This window comes from Lissotriton helveticus, chromosome 3_1, assembly GCF_964261635.1.
Source record: "Lissotriton helveticus chromosome 3_1, aLisHel1.1, whole genome shotgun sequence".
Classification (NCBI taxonomy): domain Eukaryota; kingdom Metazoa; phylum Chordata; class Amphibia; order Caudata; family Salamandridae; genus Lissotriton; species Lissotriton helveticus.
In genome coordinates, this window is record NC_136061.1 from 798,907,155 (window position 1) to 798,924,347 (window position 17,193).

General features: G+C 43.6%; 1 protein-coding gene across 2 annotated transcripts in view; it reads right to left on the reverse strand.

Annotated features, from left to right (window-relative positions):
- PIK3C2A (phosphatidylinositol-4-phosphate 3-kinase catalytic subunit type 2 alpha) overlaps positions 1 to 17,193 on the reverse strand; it is a 1,158,716-nt gene that overhangs the window by 594,052 nt on the left and 547,471 nt on the right. For both annotated transcript variants that reach the window (XM_078681042.1, XM_078681043.1), the window contains one exon: positions 11,920 to 12,016. In XM_078681042.1, the coding sequence (XP_078537168.1) occupies positions 11,920 to 12,016 (97 nt within the window). The remainder of the gene's footprint in view (positions 1 to 11,919; positions 12,017 to 17,193) is intronic.

Genomic DNA, 17,193 nt, shown 5'->3' on the forward strand with positions numbered 1-17,193 from the left:
TTCTATGCTGAGCATGTGAATATTTGGATTTTTGAGTTTTTCACTAATAACAGGGGCTCGGCCTCGCCAGAGATAGTCTGGGATGCATTTAAGTGCGGGGTTCGAGGAGAAACATTGAGCTACACAATAAAAAAACAGAGGGAGATTCGAGATAAAGAAGAAGCTGAGATGAATAAATTGAGACTATTAGAGAATCGCCTTATGCAGGCCTGTAAAAAGGGCTTAGTTACAGACAATATCACTAAGGAGCTATTGGCTCATAAGGTTAAGACTCATCAGGGATTTGCCTCAAAGTTTGCTCAGCAACTTGCAGCTTTTCGTACAGAGGTTTACGAGGTGGGAGAAAACTTAGGAAAACACCTGGCTAAGAGGGCAAGGCAGAAAACCGTATTTGCTAGTATTGATAAAATCAATGACATGGCAGGGGCGACGCGACTGTTAATAGCCCGGCAGATATACTCAAAGTGTTCAGCGATTTCTTCTCAAAACTTTACACTGAGGACATGGTAGGGGATTGCACAGATCGAATAACTCATTTTACTGATCAGGCCTTGAATGGCATCTTATCTACACAGGAGAGGGAGAAGCTAGATCTACCTATTACGTGGGAAGAAATTGAGGTGTCATTACTGTCATTAGCTTCCGGAAAAGCTGCAGGACCCGACTTTATCCCTCAGGAGTTTTTTAAATATTTTCGAAGTATATTCAGAGTTGAACTGCTGGATTTATTTCAACGAGCTCAACAAGGCAATGCCCCTCAGTCATGGCACGATTCGATAATAACTGTTTTTCTCAAAAAGGGTAAACTCCCCTGCTACCGTCATCTTTTCGCCCCATCTCCCTCATAAATGCTGATAGCAAAATTTTCTCCAAGATTCTTGCCTCGCGTTTATCTAACATCATATCTCCATTAGTCTCCAAATGCCAACACGGTTTTATCCCCTCCCGAGACACCGCGGATAATATCCGACGGGTGATCACGTTTTTGGATTGGTCCCAAGCAACCCGGTCCAGTGTTGGACTCATTTTTTTAAGATGCTGAAAAAGCTTTCGACCGGGTTGCTTGGGGATATCTATGGGATGTACTAGCCAGGAAGGGATTAGGTCCAGGGTTTCTAGTGGCATTAAAAACTATGTACATTGCCCCAAAAGCATGTATTCGAATTAACGGTCAGCTGTCACCTTTTTTTTCTATCACTAGGGGCATCCGTCAAGGATGCCCCTGTTCACCTTTACTTTTTGCACTTTATATCGACCCCCTAATTAACCGCTTTATTATGGAACAAAGGATTAGTCCTATCTGCTTAGCTAATACTAATTATCGTGCATTGGCTTACGCTGATGATATCGTCATAACAACCACCGATGTACAGACTGCTCTTCCGGCAATTAACGAACTTGCCAAACAATTTGGGTTATTCTCTGGGTATAAACTTAACCTGGAGAAGACACAGATCTTATGCTCTGGAGAAAACCCACCTTCAAATACCCCTATTATTTCAGAGGTTATATATCTAGGGATTAAGATCTCACTGCCCATAGAAAGAATACCCGAAGTAAACATAAACCCTGTGATATCTCAAATTAATAGTTCATTACAGCGTCTAGATCATCTACACTTATCATTGCATGGTAGACTCAACATTTTAAAAATGCTGATCTTACCTAAAGTGCTGTATATGTATCGCACTATACCGCTGAAATTTCCTCCTTCCTGTTTTAAAAGCCTAGAAAGGGCCACCTCTAGGTTTTTATGGGGTTATAAACGTCATCGGAAAGCTCTAAAAAAGATGATCTTGAGTAAGGAGAGTGGGGGATGGAGCGTTCCTTATTTTTTCTTTTACTACCTAGCAGCAATGCTCCAATTTATCAGACCTCTTATAATTGGTGACAGAGCACCTATTTCTGCTTGTAAAACTCCATCTATCTTTGAACTGATCATGGGTGAGAAAGTGAAAGGGAGCTTTCTTAAGGTTGTCGACCCAAGCTACCACAAAAAGACAAAGTTCAAGACGCTGAAGTCAGCCTTTGGAGTTTGGCAAAAAGTACGGAAACATTTGTCTATATCCAAATTAAATGTTTATACCCCTTTAGTGTCGCCTGGGCTCCTGCCAAATATTTTCTGTGATTTAACGGTTTATAGGTGGGAGCGGAAAGGATTACGATATTTTGGTGATTTATTTAGCAACGGTCAAATTGCATCATTTCAAGAACTAGAGAATAAATTTCTGTTGGCAAGAAATGATTTTTTTACATTTCTTCAGATCCGTAGCTTTTTACAGAGTCATACTTTTATTACTTCAGCTAGAATGACTAAAATTTCTTTACTGGAACTTCTTCAGAAAAAATACCCTATAGGCCTCCTCTATTTAAATTTGATTCAAGAATTTGGGGATGAGATGGAACAATGTCAGTCGGAATGGGTTAGTAAATTAGGCCTCCCCGGTACAGATGTCTTGTCTTCTGTTAAATGTGCTTCAGAATGTCTAATTACAGGGATGATGAAATCTCAGCATTTTATGTGCATACATGATCTTTACTATACTCCTAGTAAGGTTGTTAAGTGGAGTACTACTACTGGAAGGAACTGCAGCCGCTGTGGGTTCTATGCAGCTAACGATTTGCATTTGTTCTTTCAATGTCCTAAACTTAGGAGTTTTTTTCAACAAATTGAATGCTTTTTGGCTGCTGTTCTTAATTGTGACATTACAGTAAACACCAAGATGGTGCTACTAGGATTGGACTCTTCTATCTCCAGATCAAAGCCAGTAACGTATTTTTTTGTTTATTTGTATGGCAGTGGTTAGAGCCTGTATTACTAGGGAGTGGATCAACTCAGATCCTCCTTCTTTTTTTACTTGGCGTGAAAAATTATTGTTTATGTACAATATTGAGTCTGCTATTTATAAGCTAAAAGGCATCAAAAGAAGAGCCTTGGGGGAGAAAATCTGGGCTCCAATTGCTGATTGGATTTAATTAATTTGTGTGCCTATGTATTCAAGATGAACTTTTTCTTTGCCTATCTGTACTGCTGTATTTCCCTGTAATAAAACAATAAAACTTAAAAAAAAAAAAAAACTGCTTCTGACGTACAATGACTCTTCCATGTCACTATGGTGTCTTCTTATGTGTTATTTTTCTCTTTGGGTGTAAATTGTACACAGACCATATCTTCACTTGTTATTTCTGTCAATGAAGGTATATGTTGGAAGAGCCTTTGATTTGCATAAAAAAGCGGAAATACAGTCTTCCATGCACTGCTTTTGTGGGCAGAATTTGATACATTTTCCCTTGCAGTCGGTGAGTGCATCATTCCTTTGTGGAATTTCTCTTTAGGTGGTTCACATGCGGGGCTTTTTATTCGAATTTCTGTTATTTGTTATTTGCAAGCGCAGCCCTGTGGCTGTACTGAGCCTCCCGGCGCCCAACTTCCTGCCCATGTAGAAAGTTTTTTGGGTTCCAGAACAGCTCATGCCGCATTGAGTTTGCCCCTGCTTTTGTGGCTGGTGAGTATATGAGGTTCCTGTTATATTGCCTTCTGCAAAAGGTTTACTTTGCTTGTACATCTTTGTAAAAATTGGATATGACTCCATGTTTATTGGCCCATCCTGACTTGTAGTTGGCTTTGCTATTGAGTCTGCGGAAGCATGCAGGGTGTGTCCCCAGCTTCTGATTTATGTGATCTTTTGGCCCTTCCGTTTCTGCAATCTTACCTTTGCGCGTTGCGACAGCTTACTTTTTTGTCCCTGACAATTTATTTGCTGATTCCAGTTTTGAGGCAACCTTAGCTCGTTCTTCTTCATCCTTTCCTTGTCAGACGTGTTCTTGTAATTTGTGAGAAAAGAGGAGTATGCTGTGCACACCTAGCTTTGAGGTTTAAACCAGTGTTACATTTTTTTTAAATAGATGCTTAATTTTCTGTGTGTGTTTTCTTGTGGTTTGCCAGATTTGAACTTATAAATTCAGGCTCTGTTTTGGCAGTGGGTATGTTGACCGAAATTGGAGTGGCGTCCAGTCACCCTATTCTTTTCTTTGCCCGCCACTTTAAGTTGTTCTGCGTGAACTTCTAACGATATTAGGCCTTTTGCAACTGATCTTGTTTGGATTTTGCTGACCAGGCGAGTTAAGGTTCCTCAACTCATTTATCATAGATAACAGGACTTCAGGGAGTGTTGTTAATTTATCTACAATGCCAGAACAATGGCACTCTCTGATCATGAACCCCTTTTCTATGTTGTCTAATTTGGCTGCGGTTTTCACAATTGCTAAAGCTATTGTTTAAATTATATCCATTTGGATTATTAAATTTATTTCAATGCCAGGTGAGGGTGTTGATTGCTGCAGTAAGAGTTATGTTTATAGAGGACAATAATTGTTCCCTATTCTTGTTAGTTTGACAAGTCCAAGTCTCCAATATGGCCTGTGGTCAAAGTTGTAGTGTTAACTGTGCCCAACCGGTCACTATTGATGTCATATGTGTGTAGTTACGCCTTGACTGTTATTTACTTTTTTATTTCATGCTGTTGATTTGTGTACTCTGAAGGTCTATGGACTGGCTTCTGCCTGGCATGGCCACTCCCGCTCCTGAGTGAGGTAAGTTAAACTGCAGCATGGTCAACTCAAAGGGGTTAAAGTTGTTTGAGAGGTTGCAATCTTCTGGTTTTCTGTTAAATACTTATCTACTGCCACATTCGTTGTTTGAATCTCCTTGGTGTATGTTACTGTTTGTTTAAATGTAGTCTCCTTTGAACCTTGAAGGGGGATCTCCTTCTGGGGGATGGATGTCCCCTTTGCTACAGTTGAAAAATATTCTGGGAGTGTCCTGTATCTTATTCCTTGGCTCCTGCCTGTTTCTGTTTTTTCAGTGGACCCGATATTTGTCTTTGGCATATTTCTGATTATTGTGGGGGTCATTGCCTCTATGTAGACCTTTGACAGTGACGGTTCGCTATTACTTTGGCAGCTGGAAATAGCCTTGCCCTTTTGCTCAAATAACCTTCCCATGTTTGTATTGATCAATGCAGACATGCATTCACATTCCCGGATTGTTGGTTCATTAGTCTTTGCTGATTCACTGCTCATAGAAAGGTCAATGACAGGGCCATCTTCTTGAATTGTGAGCATCATTATTTGGTCTCTCCTCTGTGGCATCCACTTGGTCCACTCACCACCATTCACCATAGCTTTCCTTTGTAGAAAAATTCTATGAGCTATCTTCTAACTCTCACCATGGGCCTGTTTTTTTCCTAAAAGTGGCATTCACCCTCTTGCACCTAAAGCCCTGATGGTACTCCTTTATATTACTTACTGTTGTGAATCTATCTAGGACCCTAATCAAGATATTTCCGATTCATGCCCTTATATGGTTATAACAAAACATATCCTTATAAAGGCATAGGAATCATGTCCATATATAGTCATAGCCCATGCAGTCCAAATACGGCAAGGCTACTCCCATAGAATCCTAGAAAGTACAACGCGTTCTTGAAACAAACCAAGCCTCCAGCAGCCCGGGAAATCCCCCTGATTTTGTTTTGATTTGCACAAGAACTCCTGGAGTCCAGAAAGAACTGTTAGTTCTTAGTGACGTCTTATGTCCAACATTACGTCAAACCCGGCACCTTCCAGGTATAAATATACCGACGTTGCCTTAAGCAAACACACAGTGGTTTGGAGCAGAGCGGCTATCTACTTGCCCGACGCCCAGCTGATGCGAGTGCCGAAGGAAGCCGACCCTCCCATTTGACGCACTGAGAGAGACGCTGTCTTTTCTCCTGCCGAGAAATTCCAGCTCCGGTGTTTCCAGTCACCCTTGCGGGTTGCTGGGAGCTCGAGCCCTGAGACAAGAGATACAAGACCTCCTTCATTCTATTACCAAGGTACGGAGCTGACTAAATCCTTAAGAGAATTCTTGACTCAGATTCTTGACAAAAAAACCAACTTAACTTAAACTGCAACTTACTTACTCCTTCCCACGTATTCGGCTTAGGTCAGGTACACCGGGGTAGGCGTATCTTAGAAGCACCAGTTGAGTACGTTAGTCAATCTTTTTATGTATGTATATATTTTATCCATTTTAAAGTATCATATGGCTAAGAAACCATATCAATGCTTTTACAGTATTATTTCATAATACTCCTTTTACTGTACGCCCTTTACTTCATGATAAGTATTGCAATTGTGGCAACTCATTTCTCTTGCATGAGAAAGAAGACTGCTCAATAAATAATACCTTTTATTGAAAACGCCCGTCTCTCTATTTCTCTGCACTCTGGTGAAACTAAGTATGCACGATTGACTGAGTGAAATAACTGTCTATTGTTTTCACACGACTCTGGAGATATACTCTTTATTCTGAGGGAGCAAAGTTGTCATGTTTATGCAGTTGTCAGAAACTAATCCCTTCTTGTCTAAATCAGGAAAGTTAACTCCTTCTTGAACATTCGAGAATGTTTCTAGTGACCTCTGAGCTAGCTGGCAAAACTAATTAAGTCAAATATAGTCAGTAGAGACCTAGATGACCTCAGTCCTACGTCTACACTGCTGTTTATATTATTCCAATGCGCAGAGCCTATTGGGAATATAGGAACTACACTACATTATACTGCCTCCAACTGCAGGGGCCATGTCAGAAACCCCCATCTTAATCATCGAGGCCCATTAGACAGCTAAGATGGCAGTGGAGTTGGATGCACGGTCCACAAAAGCAGAGCGTGTAATGAGCGGGGTACTGTGAGGAAAACCTACAAGCCGCACCTGGAACCTAACCAGGCCGCTTCTTTTTTTCCCTTTTCCCTATTTATTTTTCTATCTTGTTATTTGTCATTCACTGCACCATGCTATGCGATGCAGGCTTTTTTTTTCGCAGAGGGTTGTAGAGGGTGCAAGGTTTTGTTTTTCCCCCATAAAAAGTTTCTCCCTCTCTGTTGTCTACGTCCTCCCTCTGTTTCATCACCCTCCCCTCCCCCTCACTCTCTCAAGTTGCGCCCTCACTTGAGCCCCCCCACCCACTTGAGCTACCAGGCACAGCACCACTTGCCTGGCTCGTTCTGGAGGAGGCCTGGATGCTGGGAGCCGGGAGGCCAGGGGCCAGAAGCCTAGCAGCTGGTGATAGAGCCAAGAAACAGCTTGCAGAAGAGGCAGGGGGTGGGGCCAGAAGCGGTAGTGGTAGCTGACGCTGGTGCCGATGCCCCAGCCCTCGCCGCCCTTGCTGTTCAAACCTCAGTTCTCTGCCTTTGGCATGTTACCGTAGGCGGCATCGCTTTCTCGATTTTCTTCGACCGCGGCACTCCCCGCTGGACCACTGATCAGCAAGCTCCGCTTTGGCGCTGGCATGCATGAGTCGTGCGTTGAGGAGGAGTCAGGTATGACAAGTAGATCACAGGTCCCAGGCTGTATGGTTTGCACACAAGCATTACCAAGAACAAGGTGCTGGATCAGACGTACTTGCATACCCTTGCATGTATGACAAAAGGGTGCTATCTATGCCTTTGCCTGGCGAAATGGTGTGTCACAGCTTGTTGGCGGAGATACTCCCACCATGGTCACCCTGGCCTTGGCAGACCATACTCACACAGTCATCCCGGGGATTTTGTACTAGTCTGACTTGCTGCTGCTGGCTTTTGAAGGCACAGCGGACAGTGCTTTGACACAGTACAGGCTTGTGGAAACCTAATCATTGTGGACGTTTTGACGCCAATCAATTTAGACTGGATAGTATGTGGCCTTTTCTCTTTAGGAGTGGGGAAGACTCTAAGCTCCTCTGAAATAGCCTCCTCAAAGCTGTGCTTACATTTTAAGTGAGATGGCTGTGTGTTGCAGAAAGGACTACCAACAATAGGGCCAGCTTCTGGGTCAATGTAAATAGGCCTCTGAATACTATCAAGCTTCTTTACCTCCACAGCCTAGGCTAATGTTTGATGTGATCAGACTTGAGGCTTTGTAAGATTTGAGTGTCTACCTCAGTTACAGAGGATGGTTGTGATCCTCTCAGCTTCAAAGCTCAGTGCCTTGGCTTTGCAAGTTCTCTTGCATCACAAGTGCCTTTTGGCGCTGAAAGGCATCAATAACTATGGGTATAGACTACCAGCCCTTTCTCCTGTGAGCCTCATTATACAAGGCATGGCAATCTTGAGACTGTTCCTTGCTATGGGAGTGAGGCTTTTTTCAAGGTTGATCCGGTGGAGGAATATCTTTAGTGCCCGATTGAGGCTGAGAGCAATACGCCAGGAGCTTCATGCTAATGCCTGAAACTCTTGGTATGGCCCAGTCCTGAGAACAGACTTCAGGTAGGACCATGGACACTCTTGCGCCACACAGGTGTGAGAAGACACATACATTGGGTCAATGGGCTACTGGAGGACTCATCCTTTACATCATATGAGTCAACTTCTTTCACTTTCTTGGCGACTGCAAGAAATGGTGACTCAGTGGACTCTTGGGACTGCCTCGTCTAGCGGTGTGCTAAGCCTCTGTCCTGTTGCAGTAGAACAATCTTGTTTCAATTAAAGGCATTACATGCAGAGCACTTTCTCTTTTGAAATGGCCCCTTAGGAGGTTACAAACCCCATGCTAATTTGACCACAGGAATTTACTATTGCATGAGGCAGAAATTCAATGCTGCACTCTCCATACCCACTACCCATAGAGTATAAATGGTGTATTCTTCATAACCACTCCCCACTGTGGTCCTTCTCACATAACTTTCACTGTGGTCGGCAGGGAAATTTTGATGCTTAAAGTAGTAACTTAAATGTCTTATCGGTGCCCCAGGTCCCCCGATATTGATTTTATGTTTTTTCATGCTGCACACCATAAAGCAGTGGAAACACATCTGAAGGTGGGATATCCCAAAGCATCTTCTCGCTATAATACAGGAGGTACACTGCAATAACTGGGTGCAAGTCATCAGGAACACTGAGGGAACTCTAACAGAGAAAATATTAATCAAAAAAGGCCTATGACATGGGCCTGGCTCCTATCCTCTTTTCCTTGGTTATAGGCGGCCTGCCACCAATCTAGAGATAGGTCAAGGGAGTCAGCCCCAAAATGAATGGCAAACATGTAGCCTGCCTCCTTTAAGCAGACAACCTGGTAATTGTAGACCAGACACAGAAAGGCTTACAAAGATAATTGGATAGATTTAGGGAATTCTGTAAGCACAAAAAAGATTGGTGATGAATATGGAAAAAACAAAGTTTGGCTGGTATCTAAGCCCCATAATATTGGAGAAAGCAAAGTTATATAAGTATCCAGGGGTCTGGTTTGATAAATCACTAAAATGGGACGTCATTAAGAAGACGAGGTCTGATCTCAGTTAGTGCCCTGAAGAAATGTAATAAGGACTATGAGGAGATGTCAGGTAGGCCCGCCCTGAAAGCCTTTGTAGCTATGATCCCATAACAATTCCAATATTCCCAATGAAACTTTATGAAAGTCTCAGAGACATCTTTAGTAAACCAGACAGCTGTGCGGTCTGGTAGGCTTTGACCTAAGAGGGTAGGACTAAAGCTGCCTTTTGTTCTACCAACTGTTCCTCTCCACTCCTTGATAACTAATTTCTGCTAAGTGGTCAGCAGTTGACACCCATTGACCTGTCTTGGGCTCAGATGCAAGCTATTGTCCGCTGATCTTGGGTAGTTACATCACTCAGCCAGGTATATTGTATTACTCTCCTGGATTCATTTGTCTGGGAATCATGCCATTATTCATGTTATGTATTTCTACTTGATTTTGATATTGGATCTATGCTCTTCTTTTCCTCATTATGTGCACCCCTCGTAGCCTGCTTTAAACCGGTTTATTGTACTATTCTCCTTGATTCTTCTGTCTGCGAATTATGCTATTATTCTTGTGGTGTATTCTTACATGATGTCCTTATTTTAATTTATGTCCTTCCTTCCATCCTTTGTAAAACGCTCGGATATTTTAAGTGGCAAATGCAGATGGGATATTGAACAGGGTAAATATTTCAAATATTTGTTGTCATTACCCAAATCATCAATGATCCAGGCTATAAGAATAGACACGGAATTGGCGTCATGGAATACAATGGCCACTATGGCATTGATAAGATTCTGGGGCGTCTAACGTGAGGGGGTGGGGGGACAGAAGATATCATTGTGGTGTTTAAAGAAAATATTGTACAGCAAACTAAAATGGGTCAAGGAGGTTAAGAAAATGATGGTAAAAGTATGCAGTGAGATGAGAAAAAAAGCTGTGCGTGAAAAACCAACAAATTGGAATCATTTTTATGTCCGATCTTCCTAAAATATGAAGTTAGAAACCGACCTCAAGCAATGGAACTTATAACTGAAATGCGGTCCATAGATATAGCATGTGCCATAGGTAGATTTATGATTGCTGCTAAAAAGGTCTTCATGAGTGTATAAAACCTTAATGTAGAAATAGAATTTAGCCATACTTGGGATGCTTACTGATGTTCACAAATGTTCTCATTTTAGACATTGTATCAACGGATGTGTTCTTAATTTTTGTATTAAATGTATCTTTGGCAATTTATTTACTGTTTGGATTTATCGTTATATTTAATCTGTCTAATTTGTGTAATGTGTGTATTTATTGAAGTTTTTTTGGTACTTTTAGGGACGTATATAGACCAAATAAAGTTATCTTTGACTAGATGTCTGAACCAACCTGATGCTTAAAAAACCTCCCTTGGTTGGAGTCTGTCTCCTGGCGCATTGTGGATTTTAAAAAAAACAACTTGCAATGTCTGAGCCCAACACTAAATTGCATGAGTGTGTACAGCATTTGATCTATAGCAGCACATGCTGCAAACTATTCATTTACGCAGCACTCTCTCTCAAACACACACATTTTGTTATCGGTCTGTAAATTATGTGCCCTTCTGTTCAAAAGGACCATGTATGACATCATAAAGTTCAGAATATCATCATGGAGAGATTACAAAAAAAAGTCATGGGTAAACCTCTGGTGAGGAATTACCATTAGTTTTACAATGCCTCTTAGCACTCAAGAGCATAAACATGTTGAGTGTTATCAAGGCGATTTAGATGATTTTTGTTCAAACTTTAATATAGAGTTAATGGAACACAGATGGTGTGCATATTTTAAGACCAGCTGCAATGACAAAGAAGCAATGTATTCTGGAGTTATTGGCTCTGAGAGTTACGTTTAGGCATGGCAGACGTCTCAAACTGGGCAAGGTTGAGCATTAGCAGGCATTTGTGTTCGGTTCAATAAAGGTTCCCTCTGGAAACTTTTTCCTCTGTAGCGATCACAAATTGTGCAGATCTTAAGCACTGGTTGTAGACCAAACAAAATCACGAAGGGTGCGTATATCCGGTCACATACCTTTGAAAGCACCATCAACAGAATGTAAACAACATTTATTTTCCATGAATAATTTTAGAAAAAGACAATCATGAAGACGAGCTTCTACAACCAGGCCATGGCTGTAAAAAAATCCCCAAAAGTCAAAATATTTATTCTTTTTTGATTTCAAAGAAGTTTTTATTAGGGTTTTGTACGAGCAAAAACTATCACTGAAAACATATAGAAAAAGGAATCCATGGGGTGGTACCAACATATCAGGTGGATACAACAGTATAACACATGATGGATGAGCCTCATAACATCGGAGGACAGGTGTAATTGTAATCACAATGTGTATTTTAAATTATCAAATCACTGTCCTGTTCGCTTGTTGGGAAGGACAAAGGAAAATCGGAGTGGATTCTCGTACTCATTACTTTCAAAGGATCTGGCTACAAACAGACCCTCTTATATGAGGGCCGTAGCAACATTTTCAGATTTTTAAATTTATGTATTAAATATCAACTAATCGATGGCATTATTATGCAGAGGCAGATAAAGCTTTAAAAGATTTAAGCTCCAAAATTATTTTTGAAAATTTATCAGTGTAACAATCCTCACCTGCACAAATTGTGGAAGGAAATCTCCTAACTCATCATCGCTTATCATGGCTTCAATCCAGTTAACTGCTATGGTACGAACTTCCTGATCTGCAAACCTGCAAAGAATTTAGATCACTTGCTAAGATAAAAAGAAACCTGAATAACATGTTTGCTGTAAACATTTCTGTTTACTACTCCTTGTACATCAGTAGTCTGTTTATGACAGTATCTGAACATATTCTATGGTGAGGGTTCCACATTTTTGAATTTAACAATCATATAATATCTTTGTGTAGTCATAACAGATTAAATACGCAATTTAATAAGTAGAATTGTGTGACATAATTTGAGAGCATAGCAGGAATGGGTTGACACAAGATCTTGATTAAACTGCAGAAAGCTCAAAACAGGTTTCAAGAAGCACAATTCGTACTAGAAAAGGGGGACTGGTTTATTTTAAGAGAACTTCAATAGAGCTCTAGCTCAGGAAAGATAAGATTTTAAAAGGTTCAGCATCAGTCAAAGAGCTGAATATTATCAAACTATTAAATCATTTTGGTCAGGACATGCCACTCCACCACAAACCAAGTGCTTGAAGCATGAGGGAAGAATTTTGGGACTCTCAAGGAATCTCACCCTCTTTACTCTGAGTTCTGATGTACCTCAAACTTCAATCAATGCAAGAGATATCGTAGAATAGCATTTCAGAAGATTTTTTTAAATTTTTTTTATAACATTTTATTTAACTTTTCATCAAATTACACATCACCAATTACATTAGGAAATAGTTGAGCATTTATACATTAGCGCGGTTCTGAACATCTCAGTACATTGCAATTCCAACAATCATGACTATCAGAGTATTTACGCATACAGTTTGGGTCCCCATGCTTCCCATATGGGATGTGAACATTCTCTCATGGCTTTTCCGACCATCCCATCGGTCCTCACGCCGTACGTTTCTCAGTTTTAGACCTCATCAGTGTGAGAGTATACCCCCTCCCTCCCCTTAAGAACAACACAAATCCTACATTTTCGTAATATGCAGCGTCTTTCACCCCCTTATGGACTAGCTTCTGGGTCCGACAGTTCTGGTGGGGGATCACATATCTGTCCTCGGTGTTCGTTCCACTTTCCCCAGATCTTGGACCATTTCTTGGGGCAGCCCCTATGTATATACACAGCCCTTTCAGCAACCATAGCTGTGTCCATGTCCTTTTCCCATTGTGTTCGTGAGGGAACCACTCCAGAACCCCACTTTCTAGCGATATTGCGCTTCGCCAGTGCTAGGCCCAGTATAGCCCATGTTTGCAATCCCCGGTTCATATCAGTCGGCGACCACATATTTAGCAAACAACATCTAGGTTCTCTCTGCAGTTCCACCTCGGCTGCCTCGGAGATTTCCGACAGTATGTGGTCCCAGTATCTCTCTATCTTTGGACAGTCCCATAAGACGTGAAAGAATGTGCCAGGGGAGCCACAGCCACGCATGCAATTTGGATCTGGGGTGCGGCCCAATTTATGTAGAAGTGTACGGGAATAGTATATTCTGTGTACTATTTTCAGTTGTACCAGTTTAAGCCGTGATGGTATGGAGGCCTCTCTGGCTGATGCTAGGGCATGTAACCAGTCTTCGTCCTCAATGTCTCCTAGTTCTACCTCCCATTTGCTACGAAGAACTACTGTAGGATCCGGGAGATTGTTGATCAGTTTCTGATATGTAAGCGATATTGCTTTCTTGTCTATTTGGTCCGTAAGGAGACTGTCTTCTAGGGGGATGATTCTGCGAGTGTCGTACCTGTCGGGATGGCGCTCTGTAATGCGTGTGCGATTTGCATATATCTATATCTCTCTGTGTCTGCCATCCCGTATTGCTCTTGAAGGGCGGGGAAAGAAATAACCGCCCCCCTTTTCCACAGATCACCTATCTTAGAGATGCCAATAAGGTCCCATTGGCGGAAGGCCTTAGTGTTCGCCAGGGTACCGAGACGGCGCGTGTCCCAGAGGGGTGTGGCTAGTGTGAGCACTCCTTCCCAACCTAAGACCCTCTGCGCTGCATGCCATATTTTGACCGTGTGGGCTGTAGGGCCTGTCAGTGTGTGACGTCTTTTGTTGGAATAGAGCGCCTTCAATAGTTGATCTGGGGGCAGTACAGCCCTGTCAAGTCGGAAGGCTGGGTCCTGTTGTGGGGCATGTATCCACCGGTTTACTACCATCAATTGTGCTGCCCAGTAGTATAGTTTCGTATTGGGTAGGGCGATACCCCCATCATACCAAGAACGGGACAGTTTGGAGTGTGATATGCGAGGAGGTTTTCCGTTCCATAGGAGCGTAGAGACTTCTGCGTCTATTGATTTGAAATACTTAAGTGGTACCGGGAATGGTGTGTTCTGTAGAATATATAGGAATCTGGGGAGTGCCAACATCTTAAAGAGCGCTGCCCTTCCCAGTAGTGTCAGTGGTAGAGATCGCCAATGGGAAACATCAGCTTTCAGCCTCAGTAGAGGTTTCAGCAAGTTTTCTTCCATAAAAATCGATTCTTGAGGTGTAATGTAGATTCCTAGGTATTTGAACCCTCTGGTGACCGTTTGTATCGCACAGTCTGGGGGCAGTACGGGCGGGCCACCCAGTAGGACATATAGTAGTGATTTTGTCCAATTAATGGTGTAGCCCGACACCTCACCGTAGGAGTTAAGTATGTCCATCAGGACGGCCAGGGGTGCGGAAGGGGATGTCAGGTAGATTAAGACGTCGTCCGCATATAAGGAGATGCGGTCCTCCCAACCCGCCTCCCAGGCTATTCCCCTGATGTGAGTGTCCAGGCGGATTTTCACCGCCAGTGGTTCCAGGATCAGTGCAAAGAGGAGTGGGGAGAGTGGGCATCCCTGTCTTGTTCCACGCCCCAATGTTATTATACACGACGTGTGGCCGTTTGCAACCACCTGTGCCTGGGGGCCAGTGTAGAGGAGTCTGACCCGTCCACAGAACCATGGACCAAACCCCATTTTCCTAAAAACTGCAAATAGGAATGGCCACTCCACAAGGTCAAAGGCCATTGTCGCGTCCAGGAAGAGAACGGCTGCATCCTCCCGCAGTAGTGGTATACGGTGCATGACCCCATGAATACGCCTCAGGTTAAGGGATGTGTTTCTTCCCGGCATGAAGCCAGATTGGTCCGGGTGAACTAAAGTCGTGAGGTGGGGCTGTAGTCGGAGGGCTAGGAGCTTCGCAAGGACTTTCGTATCTACATTCATCAGGGAGATTGGTCTATAGGAGGATGGTCGGTAAGGCGGTTTGCCCGGTTTGTGCACCGAGATAATGGTAGCTAGTCTCTGGTCCGGTGTGAGTGTACCCTTTTCTAAACAATCATTATACATGGCAAGCATGTGTGGAGTGAGCTGTTGAGACAGTGTTTTATAAAGTTCAACTGGTAGCCCGTTTGGACCTAGGGCCTTTCCGGTGTGCAGTGCTGCTAGGGCCTTCCCCACTTTCTCCCCTGTTAAGTCCTTCTCTAGTGCCTGTGCGTCCTCTGGAGCTAATGTGGTCATGGGTATGTCTTAGAGGAATGTCATGCCGTCCTCCTCTGTCACCTCACTACGCGCGGTGTACACAGTTTCATAGTGGGTAGCTAGTACTTCCACTATGCTCGCGGGCGAAGTCGTGTGTGCCGTCTGGGAGTTCCATCGCCGCAATCCACCGATTTGCCCTGTCCTTTCGTTCAAGCCATGCGAGCATTTTCCCTGTTTTATCCCCCAGTTCGTATACTCTATGCAGTGTGTCGGTCAGTCTTGTCTTGGTCATAGCTTCTGCGTACGCCCTATATTCTTGCTTCGCCAGTGCCAGGGTGTGAGTTGTGTCGTCTGTGGTGTCTAACGCATCTGCCCTTTCAGCAGTGTGTAGAGCTGTGTCTAAGGACTCTATAGTTGCCCTTTGTTCTCTCTTGTGGCTAGTGATAGAGGAAATGGCCTGCCCTCTAATCACCGACTTGTATGCCTCCCAGAGGATGGAGGGGGAGTCCACCGAGTCAGTGTTTTCGTCAAAATAGTGAGTGGTGGAGGTTGTAATGGCCTTCAAGATCGGTCTATTTTTTAAGTATCCCGTATAGATCGGGAATACTCTCTGCCGCCTAGAGGGTTGCGCCGTGTAACTGAGTTGTATTGGGGAATGGTCCGAAATCCCTCGGGGGAGGTGCTCTATGACTGACACCTTCTCCGGAGGGACTGCCTGAGTCAACATGTAGTCTATCCTGGAGAGACTATTGTGTGCTCCCGAGTGAAAGGTGTATTGGCGGTCATAGGGATGTTTCAGCCTCCACATGTCCACCAGTCCCAGGGCCTCTAGGAAATCTTTAAATAGTTGATGGGGTCTAGTGGGTTCACGCGGAGGGTGTCGGTCAACCGCAGCGTCTAGGACTGTATTGAAATCGCCCCCCATGATTAGTTCTCCCTCTGGGAGTTCAAGCAGTAGTTTCCCCAGGTCCTGGAGAGTGTCTTGGTGTAGTGTTGGGGGGATATATATCGATAGAATATTGTAGGGTTTGCCCTCCCATTGACCATTAATTGCTGCGAAGCGCCCCCTATCGTCAGTCCAAGTGCGTTTAATGAGGAAAGGGGGGCTTTTTTGAGCGAGAATACCTACCCCGCGGGAGCCGGAGGAGAATTCTGCATGGGCGACCATCTTAAAGCCCCACCGATTAAGCGCTTTGCAGGCAGTCCCTACTAAGTGTGTTTCCTGCAGCAGAGCCAGAGTGGGCGCTTTCCTCTTCAAATATTGTAAGACCAGTCCCCGTTTAATTTTATGCCCCAGTCCGTTTACATTCCATGAGATAACCGTCAGTGGGGGGGATACTAATGTTTGTGGGTCTATTGTCAAAGTGTCCGGATCAGCCATACTCTCCATTAAAAAGGCATATCTGCTCTGACTGGGCAAATACCCAGGCCGAGGCCTGGTCGTCGTCCATGATAAGAGGACCTGGTGTGATCTAGGACGACCCCCCCATGAACATACGTACTTGTGCAGTAACCTCCGTCCGGGGTGTGTGTCCGTGTGTGTGTCGTGGAACTCTAGTGTATATGGTGTGTGCTCAGGAAAAGCTAAACCTTGCAGTAACAAGAAACTAAAACAAAGTAAACTCAAAACGTAGTTAACCCCAGCCCCCCACCCTGCCTCCCTGCCCGGCGGACAATAAACCTTCCACCTCCCCAACTGAGCAGAGTGCTTGTAGTCCCAACTATTGAACATTGTTCTTGGGGGTGAGACTTCTGTGTCCGTTGTCGAGCCCCCCCCTCTAGGA